Source organism: Polyodon spathula, chromosome 3 (genome assembly GCF_017654505.1).
Source record: "Polyodon spathula isolate WHYD16114869_AA chromosome 3, ASM1765450v1, whole genome shotgun sequence".
Lineage (NCBI taxonomy): Eukaryota > Metazoa > Chordata > Actinopteri > Acipenseriformes > Polyodontidae > Polyodon > Polyodon spathula.
Window position 1 is genome coordinate 50,385,212 of NC_054536.1, and position 22,700 is coordinate 50,407,911.

Here is a 22,700-nt window from a genome sequence, read left to right on the forward strand (position 1 = left end):
GGCACGGTACACTGACACAAAATGGCAGGGCTTATCCAGCCAACGGGAGATGGCAGAAATGCACCACACCTCTAACACTGACGGACAGTCGCAGCACAGAGGACACAACAGCACGGTCAGGGGGGCAGGGTCAACCCCCTCCCCAGAAGCATCTGACAGCGCCATGACCATGCCCATAACTTGGCGGTTGCATCCCAAGAGAGACTGTCAGCACAGCGGGGGGATGGGACCCAGGCATCTCCTGAAGTAGCAGACCATGCACACAACTTCCAGGGGCCAGCTACAGGCAGGAATATGACCCCGGAGGAGTTCACTTGGCTTGCCCAACCTTGTGGCCAATACCATATAGCTTCACAACTGTAGCATTGTCTCTTCAGGGATGAAGAGAACTTTAGGAGGGAGCTGTGTAGCGATCTGCACTGTGTTGTGTGAACTGTTATGTATTTCATCGTTTTGGGTCGCTGCTCCATGAGTGTCTGTGCATGTGAGCGAGTGCTCCTGTGTGTGTGTGTGTGGGGGGGGGGGGGGGGTGGGGGGGGGGGGGGGGGGGTTGTGTGCTTGTGAATGTTGTCCAATCGTGTTGTGTTTGTCTCTTGTTCGATTTGTGGGGTTCAATACCATGTCTTCTTATGTCTACATTGTATGTCTTGTTATGCCTAAAGGTTACATGTTTTTACGGTATAAAGGGGCAGCTTGCACACTTCTGTGGGCTGTGTTGTTGTGTGGTGACCCTTGCTGTTTAGAGAATGAGATCTTGCTGTGATCGTCTGGCTCCTTAATTCCACTCAACATTACAGTATTTTTTGTATAAATTAAAAATGTTATTCTGTTTGCCTTATAATTATTTCTCCTTTCTATTTTCTTGTTGCATTTTGTTTTATTTCAATTTATATGCTGCATTTTGTTTTATTTCGTATTTGTGAAAAACATGTGGCTCTATCTATACCCAAAGTGAGTATAATTTGGATTTTTGTTATTATACAGGTAAATAAACTGTTAATGCAAAAGCTTTTTAACTCCTTAAATTAGGTCTCTGAAAATTGTCTAAGCGTTTCTTGAAAAGTCCTTGAAATTTGTATCAGAAAAACTGTATGAACCCTGGCTTTACAACATCTGACTGAGTTAAGCAGAGATTGTATATGATTTAAAAATTGTTACAGCACCACTATGTATAATCCCAGAGCTTTGGGGGGCCAGGTGATTGTCAAAATGATCACTGGCCACTTTTACCCATGTAGACTGTCACATTATGTTAGTGAGCAGACTGTACTACAGTACCACAGGTTCATAGACTATCCCATTATATTAACAAGCTGCCTGGAATACAGTACCACAGGATCACAGACTCATAGACTGTCCCATTATATTAGTGAGCTGCCTATTCCACAACTCCACTGTTCCTCAGCTGTCCTGGGAGCCGTTGATCCACTCCACCAGGCTCCTCTCGGGAAGATGGGCCCCTCTGCAGGGCTCCTTCCCAGGCCGGCGCAGGGAGTAGTACCGGCTGGGAACCTGGCTCCTGGAGCTCCTGAGCTGGGGGGGTGAGTCTGAGTCACTGCCACACAGCGGCCAGAACACCTCATCCTCTTCAGAGCTGCCTAGGGACACAGAGTGGGAATAGGGGGTTGTGTGATCTATCAGATATACTTTGTGTGATATATAAATACATATATCTTATATATATATATATATATATATATATATATATATATATATATATATATATATATATATATAGAGAGAGAGAGAGAGAGAGAGAGAGAGAGAGAGAGAGAGAGAGAGAGAGAGAGAGAGAGAGAGAGAGAGAGAGAGAGAGAGAGAGAGAGATGGGGGGGCTGTGCAATACAAGCTGGTGTACAATGCAATGCAGAGATAAGAGTCAGAACAAAAAGAGGGGAACAGAAACTGCAGTACTGTACTACAGAGATATCTACACAAGGTTAAGCAGGTATAATGGAACTGCTTTAGGGTGTGTTTTTCCAACATGTTTATGAATGTACGAACCAGACTACAGAACTTGAGCTAAGTAAACAATATTATAACTAGTGCTTCTGTTTTTATTAATTTAATTTTTTGATGCTTATTTTTAGCTATTTACCAGTTTATGTAAATCAGGTTTTTTTTTTTTTTTTTTTTTTTTTTGGGGGGGGGGGGGGGGGGGGGGGCTTTCGCTTTTTATATTGATTAATTAATTATTAATTGCTGTTTTAGTTTACTTTCCAAAATTCTTGGACATTTCTTTCTCTCACAATATGTACAGTAAATCGACAGTACTTGCACACTACAATTGTACCTTCTTTCCTTTGCTGTCTTCCACAATAAAATCATTATGGTCACAGGCATATTCTTCTGGGGTTTTCCTGTGTTCTGCAATTCTGTTTTAAATTCCACGAGCGTGTAAATGCTATCGAACAATAATATAGCTATAAATCTAATTATAATCTCATTTTAAATCTCACATGTTACAATCCTCCAATAGTAATGCAGGAATTTTCTGCCACTCAATAGTTGTGGTGGGTTTAAAGTATTCAGAACGAACCAATGATAAATACAAGGCAGGAAGGAGGGACATTGCCCAACTGAGAAAGTGCTGTTGTTTTTTGTAGGTTTTTTTGTATTTTTTTTTTTTAAATGGGGAAAGGGGTAAAGTCAATGTGAACTGAGTAACCCTTTCCAGTGTTTTTCCGTGTTTATTGGAAATATACTGATTTCATTTTTTAATTTTTTTGGGGGGGAGTATGTTTTATTTGTATCAGTTAAAATCTAAAATCTGAAGCCCTAATTATAAAGTAAGTAAGAAATTAGTCAGGCATGACTTATCTTATCTTATCCTGTATAGTAATGTCATCCTGTGCAGGAAGCCACTTTCTGGCTTGGAACTTGGTTTCAGGCCACTGCATGGAACACCAGAGGAGACTTGGGCTTTGATACAGGGAAGTTGCCTCAAACTTGGTCTTCTGGTCTCCTGGAACCAGGTTTCAAGCCACTGTTCCTGAAAAAGTGGCTTTGTGTTCCCTCAGCTTTACACTACAGCAGAATTATAGGGAAGCGTATTAAAACCAATGAAGGAGACTGTTTTAATGCTCCGTACCGTGGGGAGAGTCTGGCCCAGGGCTACACTCTGAGCTGGAAGGTGCTGGTGGGGGGCAGTCCAGGGCTGGCTCTGGTTTCACTCCGGTGTCTGTGTGAACGCTGGCCTCCATGAAGCAGTGTAGAGGGGCTCCACAGCAGCCCTGTCTGTACCAATGCAGAGCATCGGGGATCCAGCGCACCTCCCGCCACAGCTCCTCCAAACGCTGAAACACAGCAAGACAAGCTCTCACCCTGATAGTCATGTACACATCATACAGACTCACATCACACAGACTCACATACTCACATCACACAGAATCACATCACACAGACTCACACTCACACCGCAGACTCACACTCACATCACACCGACACACACTCACAGACTACCATTACACAGACCCACATACTCACATCACACCGACCCAGACTACCATCACACACTGACTATCACACACTCAATCACAGACTCACACACTCACTGAGACTCACATCACACAGACCCAGGATTTCACGTGAACGTTCTTCATCAGCCATGATTTCACTTTACGTGTTTAGAAACAAGAAACTTAATACATTCATGTAGCCACAAGAAGTATTTATCAGTGTCTTTAATGTAAATTCAATGGCAAATGCTTCGACATGCTGTCTTCAATGTCGTACTTTATGTTTGTTTAACAGACCAATGTACAATTGCTATTTTCACCATGGCAGAAGGTTAAACGGTGACTGTTCAGATGAAATGTGCCTTACCTGCGAGAGCTCCATGACCTGGGTGTGCCTCTCCTTGGCTCTCTGTGCCTCCGTCTTGTCCAGGGCCTCCCTCAGAGCCTGCTGAGATAGTTTGGAGTCCAGCTCCAGCAGCACAGAGGCCTGGCAGTACCGCAAGTAGAACTCGGACTCATAAGCAGAGAAGTGAACTGCAAACAAAACAAACATTCTGACACACAGCCTCAGAATAAAGGACACTTTATTGCAGTCCCGATTCTCTCAAATTCTCTCAAACAGCAGTGCAAGGTCACCTATATATTAAGGCAATTTCTGGATTAAGGCCACATTGGTATTCTCCGTATTTAAAGAAAGCTTAACAAGTCTGCAAAAGAATCAAGTCTCTGTATATATTACAACATGCAGTAAAATATATCTTAAAAAACTAAGAAAAACAAACCACACAGATTTATACACTGAAATACTGGATGCAGCTGGATGGAAACTATCTTTCTCTCTCTCTCGCTCTCTCTCTGTCTCTGTGTCTATCTCAGTGTCTTGTATTAACACAGGTTTCAGTGTCTGCCCGCTGCTCACCACATTCAAACTGTCTGTCAGTCTCTCTCTCTGACTCTGTGTCTCTGTCTGTCTCTGTGTCTCTCAGTGTCTGTTCTTTTGTCCTGCTGCTCACCAAGTTCAAAGATGTGCAGCGGCAGTGTCAGGAAGCCGTTGACTCTCCCGTGCTGCTCCGGGGCGGACCAAATATCCTCGGGGTGCGGAAGCAGCAGCAGGAAGGAGACATTGTCCCCGAACTGCAGCACTTCCTGTGTGTAGAGACGGTAATCCCGCGCCTGGGAGAACACAGAAAAGACTAATCAATAGAGACGCAATAATCTATCTATTAATCAGTTATTGATCTTCATTGCTTTTAATTACACATTTATTCATTGATGGATTAGATTGCCCTGGTGTCCTATCAGGAGTCTCAGTGGAGGATGTCCGACCAGAAGCAGGAAATAAATGACAGAGAGGTGGAGTTTGGTGGACCTGAGCGATGATGATGGAGACAGAGGCATTCACCCCCTGCTGGTGGACAGGGACCCAGCAGGAATTCACCCTCTGCTGGTGGAGAGGGACCCAGCAGGCATTCACCCTCTGCTGGTGGACAGGGACCCAGTAGGCATTCACCCTCTACTGGTGGAGGAGGCAGAGGCAGCTCCTGCTGCTCTGCTCCTGGCGGTGGAGGCAGAGCCAGCTCCTGCTGCTCTGCGTCTGCCAGTGGAGGTGGCGGAGGCGTGTAGTCTCCTGCCAGTGAAGGTGGCGGAGGTGTGTAGTCTCCTGCCGGTGGAGGTGGCGGAGGCAGAGGCCGCTCCTGCTGCTCTGCTCCTGCCGGTGGAGGTGGGAGCGGGGTGTAGTCTCCTGCTGGCGGAGGTGAGAGCGATGTGTAGTCTACCCTTATTACAGGGGACTGGTGCAGCTCTCCCTCACTTGCAGGGGACTGGTGCGGCTCTCCCTCACTTGCAGGGGATGACAGCGGTGGGGCCTCTCCCTTTGGCGCTGAAGACAGCAGCAACGGCTCATCTCCCTCTGGCACTGGAGATGGTTCCTCTCCCTCTGGCTCTGGAGGCAAAACCAGCAGGCATTCTTCCTCTGCTGGTGGAGATTTGGGTGGTGGACACTCTGCCTTCCTCTTTTCCTTTCCCCTTCTCTGACTCCTCCTCCCCTTCCTCTCTTGGGCCAGTTCCTCCTCTCCCTCTTGGTAGGAGCAGCGGAAGGGACAGTTGGCGAACAGACAGTCCTGGTCGCAGAGGAGGCACCCCAGCGATGGCTGGTTAAATCGCCGTGGATGTCTGGCCCTTAGGCGGCACTCCTCCTCCCTGTCCTTCACCTCTTTATCCTCCTTCCATCCCATTTTATTTATTTATATATTTTTTTGGTAATCTTTTTTTTTTTTTCCCTCAAAAAATGCGGTTCCTGCTCTGTTCTGACGATTGGAGGCGCTGTTATCCCACTGCTATCCCACTTCTAGCACCACGTGTCACAAAGACGGCCGGAGTGGGGGACGTCCGACCAGAAGCAGGAAATAAACGACAGAGTGGTGGAGTTTGGTGGAGCTGAGCGAATGCTTTTCGCTCAGCATTTAATAAATAAACAGAACAGTAATTAAAAAGGTTGTAACAAAAACAGCACACGGCACGTGAAGCCAAAATAAACAGACAAACAAAACAGACTAACACTTACACAAACAGTGGACTAACAGACAAACAAGGTGAGTGAAAACAACAGTCATATAAATTACTTTGTTAAGTTTTCTCGTTCTCAATTCTCTCCTCTCCACACCCGTTCTCCACTCACCGAACACACAACCCCGAGTGGGTGAAACTGCTAATCAATCATTCAATTGGAGTCTCGGTAAAACTGCACGTGAAATAATAAAGTGCAATTCCCCGTGCTCACATACTTTTTACTTGCACGTGAAGTGCTGTGCAATCCTCGTGCCTAAATACAAATATACATTTTTAAACACATGTGAAACACAGACCTGTTTATATCCTGTGTACCAATGCCTATACACCAACATTTAACACACCACACGCAACGTATACAGAAAATACACACATGGGCGGGCACTTTGTCAGACAAGGTCATAAATACTTAAACTGGGGAATAGTTGAGATTACCTGCTTTGCTGACCTGTCAGTCTGGTCTATACAAAACAAATTATTAATTAACAAACTGTTAATTAAGATTTCTGTTTGGAAAACAATACAGAATATTTAACGGATTAAATTGGTTTTAGAATCATTGTAATAATAATCTTGCAGACTCAAGTTTAAGAGTTGATTAAGTATGTTTTCCTAATAAAATTGAAATGTTTATTATGTTTAACCCTTTGCGGTCCTATGTCATGACATCATCAAAAAGACGTAAAGCACAGGTCTCTAGTCATTTTTTCTCCGGAAAAAGCTGAGAAAACATTTCAATGGCCGAGTGAGACCGATTGGAGCCGAATGAAACCAAAAAAAAAGGGCGTTTCCCACAGCTCCATGCATTACAGAGATAACACGCACATAACAATGGAGTTAGCTGCTTCTGCATCCAGGGCTCAAAGAATATCACAGACTTATGCCAAGCTTTTTTATAGTAATAAAATAATGACTTGGATTGCATTATTGAGGAGTTTGGTGATAAAACGAGTGATCAGGAGAGGATTTACCAGTATGCATGTCTATAAAGAGGTATGTGAAAAATACAGCGAACGAGGGGCTTGGCTGTAGATACAGTACTGAGTGTTTTTTTTTTTTTGCGATTCAATCCCTTTTGAACCTGCTTTACTCTGAAAAAAAAAAAAATTAAACAGCACGTGTGAAAATAAATTGGACCTGACGTGCCTGACGAACTCTCAATAAACGGACCGCTAAGGGTTAAATTATTTTACTTTAATTATTGTGTAACATTTTAATCTTCTGTGATCAATATATCTAAAGTTAGAAAAAAATGTTTTGTTCTATAAATGTTGTTGTTTTCCTTGTTATTCTCCATAGAGGAGGGGACGCTACCTGTGTTAATGACACCTTTTGAAAAAAGAAGCATCATTCAAATTATGTAAGCCAATGAAAGGGCTTAAGGTGGATCTACACTGGAAGCAAGTGCCATGAGCGAATAATTTAGAAGTGACTGGAATGCATGAGTGCGTCTACACCGGCTGTGAGCGACTCCACAGGAATAGAAATATGTTCTATTTTTCCAGCCAGTCACGACTGAGTAGAGTGAAACAGATCAATCAGAAGCAAAGTCAGTTCCCAAACCACTCAGAAAACCACATCCAGGATCAGGCTGAGCCCTATTTACAGAGCCCTATTTATGAGTCAGTGGGGTTCAGCAGTTAAAGACCATGGCTTGTAACCAGAAGGTCACTGGTTCATATCCCACCTCTTCCACTGACTGGCTTACAATGTGACCCTGAGCAAGTCACTTAACCTCCCTGTTGCTCCATCCTGCAGATGAGATGTCCTATTGTAAGTGACTTTGCATATTATGCACAGTTCATATATATATATATATATATATTACACCCCCCCCCACCCCCACCCCAGGATAAACCCCATCTGCAACAGTTTTAATGCAGTATAGACTGTGGGAGAGGGTGGACGAATGGGAAATTATATAAATACAGTGCTCCCTCGCTATAACGTGAGTCTCGGGGACACACAATATGAGCATTATAACCAAAAAGTTATAAACAGGGGAGGGTGTGTGGGCGCCACACAACACAACAATACACATCTGACTAAAATACTAAATAAAATAACTCCCTCTCTATAATGCACATGTAGTGAAGCTAAAATGTACCCTTCCGTGAATTTACCATGCATAAAGCACCATGTAATCAAAAATAAAAAGGTAACATTCCCACTCGTGGATAATTTTAATTAGCAGTTTTTAAACTATAAAATAGTCTGGCTAAACGGCAGCTGGGAGTTCAGTTCGAAGCAACAGAGAAGCCGCAGCTCCTCTCGCAGCAAAAAGGTAAATAAATTAGGAAAGACAACCACGTAACAAGTCTAATATTTATTTTGTTATAAAATGAATGCTGAATAAGATGCTGTGTTACAAAATGCCAGTGCAGCTTTTTTCAGTTCATATATTGTATCAAAAGTGAGAGACAGAAACGGAAGCTAGACTGAGAAGTTGTTTACAGTTTGAACACCGGTACTGTATTATCTGAATGAATCACTTTTATAGGGAATTGGGGGACATGCTGTAGGAGCGTTATATCCGAGGAGCTGGGGGTGTATTGTGGTGTATTACTGCGAGCGTGATTGTGTGTGTTTTACCTCTTCCCACTGTCTCCTGGGTGTGTGGCGACTTCACTCTCTCTTTGGTGTGTGTGTTGGCTTTGCTTGCTTGTTCTGTGGTCTATGTGCTGCATGAGTGGTGTTGTGAATGGACCGCCTCTGTCTTGTGTGGGATTAGATGGGAGAGCAGCAAGAGGGATAAGGACAGGGTCACATGAGTTTCTGCTAAAGTATTTGCTTTTAATGTAGATACAAAATTCACTCCCATCGCACGTGTCGCTCGCTTCTAGTGTAGATCCACCTTTAGCTTCCTGTTTTACCCGGAAGTGATTGGATCACCAAAGTAAACTCCTCTTTCAGCACTATATTTAAAGCAAAACAAGCTTTAACTTGTTCTCTTGGACTCTTGGATCCAGACTCTCGTCTCGCCATGAAGTAACCACTGAGCCTTCACTTGGAATGGGGATCCATTCAAGTGTTGGACATATTTTCGTCCTGAATAAGACTCCTCACCTCTACAGCCTGCAACTATACATGTTATGAAGAAGACCAACTGCATTCTAACTTTGCCTTTCGACAACAACCACGTCTCCAGATAAGTATTATGTTTCAAAGACTTTAAGATTCAAGTAAAATACTATTTGCTTGTATAGGAAATATCTACATGCAAACCAGAAGTAAAAACATTTAATACAGTGTAACACTTGGCTAAGACTAAAAATACAAACAACTCCACCTTGATGAACAACTGAAACAAGATAAGACTAAACTGATGATATTGTGTGCATTTGAAAACAACTGCAAATGTCAGAACCATTTAAACATTGGTTGAGTTTATCTACAAGTTTGAAGTAACTGTAGATTACAACTTAATAATAAATGCAACTGAAACTGTTTCAGAACTTGTTGAAACAAAAAAGCAGCCTTCATTCCAACCCAACAGATGCTGTGTTAACACCATCACTGTATGTAATGTGCACGAGTCCTGTGTGCACGTGCACTCAACCATACGGAAGCCTGCATGCTTGTGAAAATGTTTAAATATTTTATTCCTGCTTGCGTCTATACTTATAATTATGGTCATTTTTATATGTTGAGTTTATTTTTTGCCTGTTATGAGTACTAATGTAAACATTTATGATTGATTTGGGATCCTAAACCTATACATATACATATACATTTATGTATTTATGTACAGTGTCTTATGATACTCGAGTAGGAAAGGTCGCTATATAAATAAAATAAATAAATGAAAAAAAAAAACATTGGCAAATGCATGAAGCTACAAGCCCTTATCTGTAGACTTACTGAAAAAGGCCTCCTGTCTCTGTCTGCATGAGCGGGGCAACTTTGGACATTAGGCAATAAAGGGAATATATTTTGATATCCAAACTGAATTTATCAGTCAGTAAACTGTCTCTAATTCAGTGTTCCTTCGCTGTGGTACTTTATAATATAAGAAAACAAAGTTAATGGCCTTATTCTCACTACCTCATGTTATTGTGACAGAGACAGAATGATTCTTGGTGATAAATCTCCCTCCCGATCAGTCAGGGTGCTGTGTAAAGGGAACAGAGTGCCCTGGACTGGATGGTCAGACAATTCATTCCCAGGGTTAGGTAGAAGTTGGCCATCTAGAAAGGGGGCGGGGCTACAGTACACCAAGTTATCGGCCCATAAGGGAAGTGATGTGGCAGCCGCAGATTAGAGGAGTGGCTGCAATGCAGTCATGTCTAAATATATACTTGTTTGTTGTTATTAGATGCTAACACGATCCGGAGCTGTCACTACAGACCAGCACAAAACCCGGACAACACTGCACTTATTTCAAGATTAATTGTATTTGCACCATGAGCACTACAGCACTTACTTATTGTGTGTGTATTAAATATTGTGTTTATTGTTTCGGGACTGAACACTGTGGTTTTTACTGAGCAACATACATCATTGTGTATTGCCAATTACCATTATTATTTACTGTTGTTGTAACTTTGGATTACAAATAAACCATAATTTCACTAGTAACATTGTTTTTGTCATTTTCTTGAGCACTGGATCACCTCTACACGCAATGTAAACATCCCAGACTGTTAAACCGGGTCAACCACTTTGCCACAGTTATTTATAAAATTAATGAGAGCTTAGTTATAAAATTAGGATGTAAGTCTTTTCTTTTTAGTGGACATACCGGTGTGGGTAGTTTCTTAAGTCCAGCTAAAGCATGACTTCATGCAAAGGATTTGGGAAAGTATCTGTTGAAGCAGGGGATTTTAAGGTAGAGAGGAGCCAAGTCTGTTGAACACACACTAATAAATGAAAAGAGTCAAGTTTACTACAACACACTGAAAAGTAATGAGGAAACATGAGGTCAAATCCAATTCATTTTAAAGGAGTTGCTGGGACCTTTTAAATATATTATTCACTTAAAGATAACAGCTGCCAAAACAGACCAAATGTTTAGATTTAATTAAGTGTTCTGATGCACATAGCGGAGGAAAACTTCTATAAAAGCCAAAGCAAAGGGGCTCCCAAGTGGTGCATCCAGTAAAGGCGCTCCGCACAGATGTGCCCTATAGCCTGGAGATCACAAATTTGAATCCAGGCTATGTCACTGCCGACCGTGACCGGGAGTTCCTAGGGGGTGGCGCACAACTGGCCCAGCACCATCCAGATGGGAGGGAGAGCTAGGTTGGCCAGTGTGTCCTCAGCTCACCGCGCACCAGTGACGTGAAGTGTTAATGATGTTAAAATTGTAAAGGCACTGGACCACCCAGATTGCCTATCAGCTGGGACCCAATGTTGTTTGTAACCACTCAATCCATTTTTAGCATTTAATAAACCGAAGGAGTACTGTGACCAGGATGGCTTGCAGTGGTGACATCAGACCAGAAGAGAAACCAAAACACGGAATGGAGGTGAAATATTAAATAATAAAACAAAAGAATTTTACAAACAAAATACACAAAACAAAACGGCACGTTGGGCAAACAAATAAACAAACAAACAACTAATAAACAAGTATCGTTCTGGTTTTCAGCCAGCATGTCTAGCAATTGCCTACTCTCTTCTATAGACTTACGTCTCTCCTCTGACACACACAACCCTGAGCGCAGTCAGCTGCAGGCTTTTATATTCTTGCCGACAGGTTAACTGGCTATTAATTAATTACCTTATTACCCCTCAGCCATAGTCTGCACAAGATTAAATAAGGATGCGTGACTCTCAGCTAGTTAAATAATCAGTAGCTGATCAGTCACGCATTCCTCACGAGGTATTAAAAAATAAAAACGATAACCGGACAGCGTCTCGCTCGTCCAGCCAAATAATACATAATAATAATAATAATAATAATAATAATAATAATAATAATAATAATAATAAATTATAAAAATAGCGCACAATATGCATAGGGGAGAGGCTCCCCATCACACATGTCCCCCCCCCCCCCCCTTTGTGCGCAGCACACATGGCCTCATGTGGGACAGCAGGCAACCCCAGGCGATGTGGAGCAGCAGGAACCCCAGTCGATCGAGTTGGGGTCCGCTACGCTGGCGTCGTCCGGTTGCAGGCAACTCAGGCGATGCCGGGCGCAGGCGTCCGTTGGCGTGTCCGGGCAGCAGGCCGTGTCGGGTGATGCCAGGCAGCAGGCAACCGTCGTCCGTGGGGGCCACTACGGTCAGTCGTCGTTGGGCGGTACACCCCGTCGAGGTAGGAACCCGCTTCACTCCGTCCGTAGGAACCATCGTTTCGTTCCGTCCGTAGGAACCCGCCATCTCCGCTTGTCAGGAGCAGGTATTCACCCTCTGCTGGTGGAGGTGGGAGCTGCAAGCAGTCCTCCCATGGCGGTGGAGGTGGAACCAGCAGGAGTTCACCCGTTCCTGGTGGAGGTGGGAACAGCAGGCACTTTTCCGTCGCTGTTCTCATCCTGGGTTGTGGACCCGGGGGCTTCCATTTCTTTAGCTGTGGACACTCACCGTCTTCCCTCTTGAGCTGTGGACATTCGTGCTCCTGCCCCTCAGGCTGTGCAGGCGAAACCAGCAGGCATTCTCCCTCTGCTGGTGGAGTCGGGGTGATGGTTCTCTCCCTCTGATGCTGGAGACGGCAGTGATGGCTCCTCTCCCTCTGATGGTGGAGATGGCAGCAATAGCTCCTCTCCTTCTGGCACTGGAGATAGTGGGGCTTCCCCCTCTTGCACTGGAGATGGCAGCGATGGCTCCTCTCTTTATATACAGGTAGTGGATAATAAAATGTTAACACCAATGTAAAGTCACTTAATAGGGTATACCACGTGCAGGCAGTACGGCCTGTATACGCCATGGCATAGAGTTTACCAGCCTCTGGAATTCTGCAGGAGGGATGCGGCACCATTCTTTCATTAGAAAGTCAATCAACTCAAGCCTGGTTGATGAAGGTGGAAAACACTGTCTCAGGCATCATTCCAGAATATCCCACAAATGCTCGATTGGGTTCAGATCTGGTGACTAAGAAGGCCATGACACATGGATAACATCAGTGTCATGCTCATCAAACTACTGGGTGACCACACATGCTCTGTGGTTGGGGGCATTGTCATCCTGGAAGACACATCTCCCCTCTACCCGGCAGGAAAGAAATGCTGCAACATGGGGTGAAGATGATCACTCAGTACCATTAAGTAGCTATTAGCATTGGCCTTGCCTTCTAAGGAATAAGTGCAGCCAAACCATGTCAGGAAAATGCACCCCACAACATTATGGAACCACCAGAACCGTTCACTGTTGGAACTAAACACTCAGAGCTGTAGAGTTCTTTAAGTTGGCGCCACACGTGCACTCATCCATTTGTCGAGAACGTGGTGAAGGATGACTCATCTGACCATATCACATTTCTCCACTGCTCAGTAGTCCATTGCCTGTGCTCTTTGCACAACGGGACTCACAAACGTGCATTGCCAGGTGTGATGAGCGGTTTGTGCACTGCAACCCGACTATGGTATCCCACTTTGTGGAGTTCTCAGCGGATCATTTTTGATTAAACTAGCTGCTAGCGCCCCAGGTTGAAATTTGCAGTCAGTTGATTTGCAGTTCCTCGCCTGTTTTGCCTTGCACTTCGAATTAATGCACGGATATCACGATCCTGGAATATGCGCTTCCACCCACTGTTCCCCTTTGCTGATGATGTCTTTCCCTCGGAGTTCCATGACGACATCACCTTAGACACCGCTGCTTGTGAAACATCAGCAAGTTGAGCTGTCTTGATCACTGAAGCTCCTGCCAAACCCGACCCAATAATCACCTCTTTCAAAGTCACTGAGGTCTCCTCTTGCAGCCATGCTAGCTATAATTGCTCCATTACATGGTTCAGTGACTAACTTTTTATTTAAACAATAACTGCACTCAGACACTCAATCCAATGTTCCCGCAGCGGGATTAAAGTATGGTGTCCCGAAAGGTACAAGACAAAAAAATCTCAAAAAAAAAAAAAAAATGTATGCATTAATTGACAGCTCTGATTTAAATAGTAATCATATAATGGAGGCATTGTACTGTATTTTAAGCAAATAATATTAACTACTTTGTTTGTATATTATCAACACAGTGAGGGTGTGGCAGAGGATATCGGGGTATTAATGTTAAACATTATATCTTTATAAATATGCAGTACAGTTATATTTATAATATGCACAAGAATATTTTCAGTGTATTGGAAGACTTTTGCGAAACATCTACACATTTTTATTTAACTTTTTGCTTTTGAATACTGAAGTGTTCTCAATGCATCGACTACTGATGATTATTATCTGATCGATACTACATTAGGAAACACTGGTTACTCATGGCACATCTGTAATCTCATTTATAGTTATTATTATTATTATTATTATTATTATTATTATTATTATAACAATAGGCGGTGTTAGCACATTGTGCTCAGTACCTTAGCGAGAGGGATGCTGAGCTGGGTGAGTAGCTGAATGACAGCGCCTCTCAGTTCCCTCACAAACACACTAGGAGGAGGTTGGGGGGGGCGGCTCCTCAAATCCACTGATTGGTTCTGAGAGGATAGGGCCTGCAGCCACTCCCACTCCATTCTGCACAGAGAGACAGAGAGAGACAGAGTGAGAGATGGGAGACAGAGAGAGACAGAGGGTGACAATGAATAAGACATTTAAATCCGCTTAAAGGGGATAAACGGGGTAGATAGCTTAGAGTGAGAGGGAAGAGGGGGAGAGAAGAAAGAAATAGAGGGGGGTTGAAAGATGAACAGGGAAAAAGGGGTATAGAGAGGGGGGTACTGACCGGGAGACGTGCTTGTTCTCTCTGACCCGACAGTGGCAAAGCAGGTTGGGCTGTTTCTGAGGCACCAGCACCTGGATCTTTTGCTCCACGGAGCTATAGAGCTTTAGAAAGCCGAGATAGAGCCCAGGGGGAGTGGTCTGGGTGCTGCGCCTGTGATAGGCCAGCTTCTCCTGGGGGGGGGGGGGGGAGAAGTTTTTAATAATACAGATCGTGTACAGACCATGTATACACTCCTATATAAAAAAACGGGAAAAAAAAAACTAATAATAATGATAATAAAAACAATAACAATAATGAAAACAATAATAATTAAGCAAACATTTTTATTTCAAGTATATTACACATCAATCACAATGAACATTGAATGAATGTAAGTATTAAATGAACACTGATAATTTAAATTTGGAGATGAGAGACGCTTGTCATGTTACTCTCGTCACAAGAATAACATACTGTTAACTATATAACATATACTACACACTATATAAATATATAAGATGTCAAACCTATAATCATACGCTACATAATGTAGACTACTGCACTAATAAAATATATAATAAGAAATTAAACATTATAGAATAGGCCAGAGTTTTACTAGAAAAAAAGAACAAAGAAAGCTCAAGGCATCAATTGCCTCATCTTTCAGACGAGTGCATAGTTTTGTGCACAGAACACCTGCAGCCGAAAATGCTGTTTCGGACAGTTTGGTGGAATGGATATCAGAAAATCATATGCTAACTGCAGGTACAGGCCCAGCCCCCATCCACCTTCAGAGGGACATTTCTGTTTTGATGCAGTTCATCAGATTTGACGGTACTGCTAGCTTTCCTGCAGCAGCTGTAGCAAGAACCCAACTAGCACCATCATGCTGACTCCATCTGTAGTGATGTACACAATGTCCCGTTCAAGTGAAATTCCATGCTGTAAAAGCCTCTTTTAAAAATTCGATACAGGTGTCTGCTGGCACACTGCCCATAATGCGAATGAGACCGAGACTCCAGTATTTGTTCTCTCCATTCCAGCAAACGTTGACATTCGTGTATCTTCTATTATGTAGTGAAGTCTACTCATCAAAAGTCAAACTGAACCTTGCAACCTCTTTTTTCATAGTTCCAATCTCCTGCATCATAGCACTCCTTACTTTCTTACTGTAGTCAACAATCATGTTACGAATTGTTGTTTCTGATATCGTTCAAAACCCTTTCCTCATAATGCTTCTCATAGGTCAGTCGAGAAAACAAAAACTCTAATGTCACACGAACACGATGTCATACGAACTAGGGTAGCAGCCAAAGACAAAGTTTTTTTTTCTTTGAAAGTTGTCAGTTAAATTTGTCTTTACCAAATTTGATGCGCTGGTCGATATTTGTGCTGCATCATCATCATTTTCAGTCCTCCTCTTTTTAATTAAGTCAATACTGTGCACTGATTTAAGGTGAGAGAGCACCCCCTTTGTTGATCCACCAGATGTTTTTAGAATCTTTAAGCATGTTCTGCATTTCGCTGATTGCCCAGATGGCACTTCTTGTAAAAAGTAATGCCACATGCTGTCTGGATCATTAGACTTGGCAGGATGGTCTTTGTATGTCGACATCTTGTCTTTTTTACTTTACTAAGTACTTTACTAAGTACTACAGATATAGACTCCTATATAAGCTGTACCTTGAGCTGTGCAGCGAGTGTGTGTATGGCGGTGAGCTCCTGCTGCAGACCTGTTGCTGTGGCCATGCTGCTCTTCCTCAGGCTCCTCTGGAAGACCGATGGCTAGGGGGGTCCAGTGCACGTCCCCAGGTCCCCTGACCCCCTCCCCCATCCCGGCGCAGAGTGAGCAGCAGCATGTTCCCCTGCTGGTCTCGGAGGGGCTCGTAGTAAACCTGCCCCAGGTCTGCAGTGCCTAGAGCACTCTGCACACAGACAGACAGACACACAGACAGGGAGAGAGGAACAATAGGAATCAGTACAAGACTAGGGCTGGGCAAGAATGATATTTACAAATTATTACGAATATCTGAAGTCATGTTCTAACAATCATTTATTGTAACTTTCTCCCTTGTTAGTAGTATAAAGACTGAGCAAATTAACAATCTCTCTCTCTCTCTCTCTCTCTCTCTCTCTCTCTCTCTCTCTCTCTCTCTCTCTCTCTCTCTCTCACACACACACACTCCCTCAGGGTCTCTCTTACAGTCACAGTCTCTCTCTGTCTCACAGTATCTCTCACACAGTCTCTCACAGTCTCTAGAAGTCTCTGTCTCTCTGACAGTCTCTCAATCTCTCTCTCTCTCTGATGCAGTCTCAGTCTCTCTCACACAGTCTCTCTCTCTGTCTCACTGACCTGTAGCTGTGACACTGCTAGCAGGATCTTCTGTCTGGTCTGCAGCACTGAGGAGGAGGAGGAGAGAGCTGAGGCCATTCCCTGCTGCAGCCACTGGACATCCTTCCAGGCACAGGACAGCTGGGACAAGAGGGGATAGGGGGACAAGGGGACACATGGAAAATTATTATTATTATTATTATTATTTTTAGAAGCAGCGGTACTGTTAATAATAAAAAATCATACAGTACTTCTACTAATACTAATAATAATAATAATAAATAATAATAATAATAATAATAATAATATAATAAGTTTTATTATATTAACAGCAGCAGCAAGTCATATTAATAATAATATTATCATAGATAATATGTCGACTAATAATACTATATTAATGTGAATTACATGTACTGTACAATGTAACAACAACAATAATAATAATAATAATAATAATAAAATAATATTATTATATTATTATTAATATAGATATCTGTTGTATAATTGGCATAATTTGTTAATACTAGCAATAAGATACAACCCAATAATAATTATTAATAACAGTACTAAGAAGAAAGACAGAGAGAAAACGTGAAGAGAGAAAGAAGAAGAAGAAGAAGAAGAAGAAGAACCCTCCTACCATGCACTTGTGTTATTTCTGTTGCAGCCCCGCCCTCAACCCTACCCCTCACCTTCACAAACCAATTCAACTCCTGTGTGACGGAAGTGGAGCAACTGTCGATCTCCACCAATGGGATCTGCTCCTCGGCAGTAACCAGGATGTTGTCTTTATGGTAGAAAACAGTTCCCAGGTACACCCCCCTGAAATGGAGACGCACCACCTGGGGCTATTTTAATGATCTTTAACTGTGTATTAACCCAGCTGGGGTTTGTAAACAATCTTTGTAGACCCACTTATTAACATTACTGCACGCAGTACAAATACTGGGATATGAGGTGGTGGTGTTAAGCTATCAACACACACACACACACACACACACACACACACACACACACACACACACAAACCAAAACCCGCAAAACACACACTAACATGCTGACACACACACACACACACACACACACTAACACTGTCACACAAACAAAAAGGAAATGATCAAATCAAGCTTGGAATCAAATAGTAAAACCTTAATTATGCAAATTAATCAGGACCTGGGGGTAGTTGTGAAATTGTAAATAATGTGAAATTATTTGCATAGCTTTCCCAATCAAAAACCTCCTTAAAAAGATCTAATTCAATATATTTAACTGTAAACATAAAACACACTGTACTGCTCTGTTCTGTAATTACTAGGGATTGAGATACCACAGACTGAAGACTGGTCAGCCATTCTGTCTGACAGCAGGGCAGAATAGCACAGCACACAACTGGACAGGCTGACAAAGGGCTGTTTGGACAATCAAAGTTTGCACAATCTGTGTTTTTCTGTATAGGGTTGCCTGTATGAATGATTTGGTTGGTGCTTGTGAGCATGAAGGCTCAGCAGCACTCTCTCTTTACCTCTGAAGGCAACGGGCGAACTTATTTGCCGAGTGGAAGAGCTGCTTGAGGCTTCGGGACACAGACAGACTCTTACTGGGAGCAAGGACTTTCGAGGTCTCTGAGAGAGAGAGAGAGAGAGAGAGAGAGAGAGAGAGAGAGAGAGAGAGAGAGAGAGAGAGATGGGATGAAGGAGGAAAAAAGGATAATTAAAATGCATTTATTGTCATTGTGTGTGTCTCTGTTACTGTGTGCCTATGAGATTGTTAAATTGCTGTATTGCACAGTATTACCTATAGAGATTCCCTGTACTGTGCCTCTTTGACATGCTGCAGCAGTTTAATCAGGGTCTGTGTTTCAGTGTGTCTCTGTGTCAGTGTCTGTGTGTCACTCTGTGTCTGTGTGTGTATGTATTGCACAGTATTACCTATGAAGAATCCTCTATACTGTGGCTCTTCCACTTGCTCCAGCAGTTTGCTCACAGCTCTCTCCTGCTCCCTCCTCCTCCTCTGGATCACGCTGCAGCACTCCTTCCAACCTGGAGCAGGAGACAGGCGAGGATTGGTTTCCATTTACAGACATCTTTGTTCGAATTGTCTCAAACACGGATATCGTATTCAACTAGTGGTCTGCGATGCATCAAGACTAGTTTATTTTAGTCCAACTAATTAGACTAGTACAGTATAGTAGTATACACTGTACAGTGTCGGTAGGAAATATTCACACAGACGCACACACCCACCTTTGGAGGTTTTCAGTTTGTTGTTTTACAACCTGAAATATTGATGCATTTAAATGTTTGTTTTTTTTTCCTTTGATTTACACAACCTACTCAACACTTTCAACGTGTGAAAAAATGGCTGAGGCTGAGGTTCTTCATAAATGTGGCCTGTATGGAAAAGTGTCAAGAAGGAAGCCATTTCTGAAAAAAAGCACACGTAAAATCCTGCATGGAATTTGCAAAAAGGCATGTGGGAGAAAAGATGTGGCAAAAGATTCTGTGGTCCGATGAAACAAAAATTGAACTATCTGGCCTAAATGCAAAGCATTATGTCTGGCGCAAACCCAACACAGCACATCGTTTAGGTAACACCATCACTACTATGCAGCATGGTGGTGGCAGCATCATACTGTGGGGATGCTTTTCATTGGCAGGGACTGGGAAGCTTGTCAGAATAGACGATAAAATGGATGGAGCTAAATACAGGCAAATCCTTGAGGAAAACCTGCTTCAGTCGGGAAAAGACCTAAGACTGGGACAGAGATTCACCTTTCAGCAGGACAATGACCTCAAGCACACAGCCAAAGCGACACTGGAGTGGCTTAAAAACAAGAAAGTGAATGTCCTAGGGTGGCCCAGTCAAAGCCCGGACTTGAATCAGATTGAGAATCTGTGGCAAGACTTGAAGATTGCTGTCCACCAATGATCCCCATCCAACTTGACAGAGCTTGAACAATTTTGCCAAGAAGAATGGGCGAATATTGCACAATCCAGATGTGCAAACCTGGAAGAGACTTACCCCAAAATACTCACAGCTGTAATTGCTGCCAAAGGTGGTTCTACCAAGTATTGACTCAGGGGGGGTGAATACTTATCTAACCAAGACATTTAATTTATTTTTTTTTTTTTTCATTAACTGTTGTTTCACAATAAAAATTCTCTTGCCTCTTCAAAGTGTTGAGTAGGTTGTGTAAATCAACAGGGAAAAAATCCCAGTTAAATGCATGATTTCAGGTAACACAACAAACTGTGAAAACGTTCAAAGAGGGTGAATACTTACTATAGGCACTGTATATGCTGACCCACTACTTACTAGATGGTACAGCACTGGGAGGGCTGGAAATCTGAGCAGGGCCCCACCCCTTCACATTGTAGGCAAAGACTTGCACAAAATATTGCAGCCCCTAAAGAGAGAGACAGATAGAGAACTCACTGCTGAATATGTAGCTCTACCAGCACAAACAATGTAACTGCACTTTCTGTTTGTATTTGGCTACTGTTGTATACTGTCTGCTGCTTGACTTTTTTTGTTTAGTTATACTCTCTGTGCAGAGTTTCTGAATGAGCGTTTGAACTAGAAACAGATCTGTTAAATTGATGAAGGCACTAGAGCCCAAAGACTTGTTTGCTTGACTAAGTTTAGTTTCAAAAACACTGATATAGAACACTAGCCCAAACACTTCTGCTTGCTCTCAGTTCAGTTTCCCTCCCTGTGTCTGATTCAATGAATATATCAGTGAAGCTGCTTACTGGAGTCAGTCCAGTGATGCTGAACTGCAAGACCCTCAGATCATGAACTGTCTCCCAGCCACACAAAGGGTTAAAGCTCTCATTGCAACTCCACTCCACTGCAGAGACAAACAAAAGATTGACAGACATACAGGAAACCACCCTCCTACAGAAACAGAGCTAACAAGCGCTAACCAAGGCTTTAAAATCTATTCTCTTATCTCTTATTAGCTTTATTAATATCATCATTGGCCTCCCTTTAAAGGAGCACTGATCATTTATAAAATCCATTCACTTACCTCGTTAGCTTTATTAAAAGTATCACTAGCATCCCTTTAAAGAAATGCTAACCATCTTTAAATTCCATTCTCTTGCCTCGTATTAGCTTTATTAACATTATCACTGGCCCTCCTTTTAAAGGAGTGCTAGTCATCTTTAACCCTTTAAGGACCACACTTTTGTCAGTGGAATGCTCCATCAGGACTTTTTTTTTTTTTTTTTTTTTTTGGCTGTATTTAATAAAAAAAAAAAAATCACTAAACTTCAATTTTTACAGTAACACCTTAGAAATTGTGTTCTTTTTTCAGAACACTCTGTGAAATATTATAAATACTTCACAAACCATACAGATGTATTTATTTTTATTATGATGCATTCTGCTTAGTGTTTTCAGAGAGATAAATGTATAAAAATGTGACCTTAGGGACAATACGTCCTGAAAGTTTTGTTGAAAAAAATATTAATGTTAGAAATATTAATTACAAGACATTGTTTCACCTGTCATTTTGTGATTTTTTTTTTAAAACATTTTTTAACTTTTTGCCTTTCTATCTTTGAAATTGATTAAAAATAAAGAATCATTTTTGTAGTAGAGACTTGAAATGTTTTTGGTGCAGAATAAAACACATTTTTACTGATTTTCCACTTCAATAAGTACAAAAAGAAAACCCATATATTTTCCAAAAACCTAATTTTATATATATATATATATATATATATATATATATATATATATATATATATATATTATATATATATATATATATAATCAGTAGATTTGGGGTTTTCAATGAGATAAAGGTGCAACACATTGTATTCTGTAACCTGAAGAACCCTACAACACTCCCTGAAAGTTTAGTTGACATTTATTTAAATATGGCTAAAATACATGACACTCTTTCACTAGTAATTTTATGAATTTAGAGCCTTTTGTTAAACACAATACATTGTTTAGAAGTGAACATTTATTTTAAAAATAAATAATACTGAGAGCACCTATATTACATAAATTAATCACTGTCAGAAAATTCTGATTCACCAGAATCAGATGCCAATCATTTAATCGTCTTGCCATCCTGAAAAAAAATTGTGTAGAGTGGGAATGTTTATATTATTGTCTGCCTATCAACTTCTGTACATAAACAGCAAACACATACGCAGAATATCCTATTATAAAAGCAGCATTTTACAAACAGCAAGAACAACAGAATAAATAGTATTAAATAAATTACAAAACTATTATAAGAAAAAATAGTACAGTTGTATTGCATAATAAACATTTATTCTCAGAATCTAAAATAATAGTTCTTCATTCCATTATTATCAGTAATAATGAAGAAAATAATAAAATAAATGCCCCTCTCAGGAAGTGTAATTCAACCCCTCCCCTATGCAATGCTATGCATTTCCAGCTTGTACGGCAGAGTATGGTAGTGCAGTAAATCAATGAAATGAAGTGAGTTTTTTTATCATGTTTGCCCACTTCTGAATGATCGTGTTTATGCAAACAGTGTGTACAGTT

The 22,700-nt window shown here is 41.9% G+C and overlaps 1 protein-coding gene across 1 annotated transcript in view; it reads right to left on the reverse strand.

Annotated features, from left to right (window-relative positions):
• Nucleotides 1-542: 542 nt before the first annotated feature.
• The window catches only part of LOC121309075 (ankyrin repeat and fibronectin type-III domain-containing protein 1-like), a 35,233-nt gene continuing 13,075 nt past the window's right edge, over nt 543-22,700 (reverse strand). Inside the window, exons 6-19 of the mRNA XM_041241952.1 lie at nt 20,921-21,018; nt 20,484-20,574; nt 19,097-19,207; nt 18,691-18,790; nt 17,861-17,990; nt 17,190-17,309; nt 16,663-16,761; nt 16,520-16,621; nt 14,858-15,027; nt 14,496-14,649; nt 4,472-4,631; nt 3,826-3,992; nt 3,092-3,296; nt 543-1,598 (exon numbers count right to left, since the gene is read on the reverse strand). Of these exons, the coding sequence (XP_041097886.1) occupies nt 1,402-1,598; nt 3,092-3,296; nt 3,826-3,992; nt 4,472-4,631; nt 14,496-14,649; nt 14,858-15,027; nt 16,520-16,621; nt 16,663-16,761; nt 17,190-17,309; nt 17,861-17,990; nt 18,691-18,790; nt 19,097-19,207; nt 20,484-20,574; nt 20,921-21,018 (1,904 nt within the window). The 3' untranslated portion in view covers nt 543-1,401. The remainder of the gene's footprint in view (nt 1,599-3,091; nt 3,297-3,825; nt 3,993-4,471; nt 4,632-14,495; nt 14,650-14,857; nt 15,028-16,519; nt 16,622-16,662; nt 16,762-17,189; nt 17,310-17,860; nt 17,991-18,690; nt 18,791-19,096; nt 19,208-20,483; nt 20,575-20,920; nt 21,019-22,700) is intronic.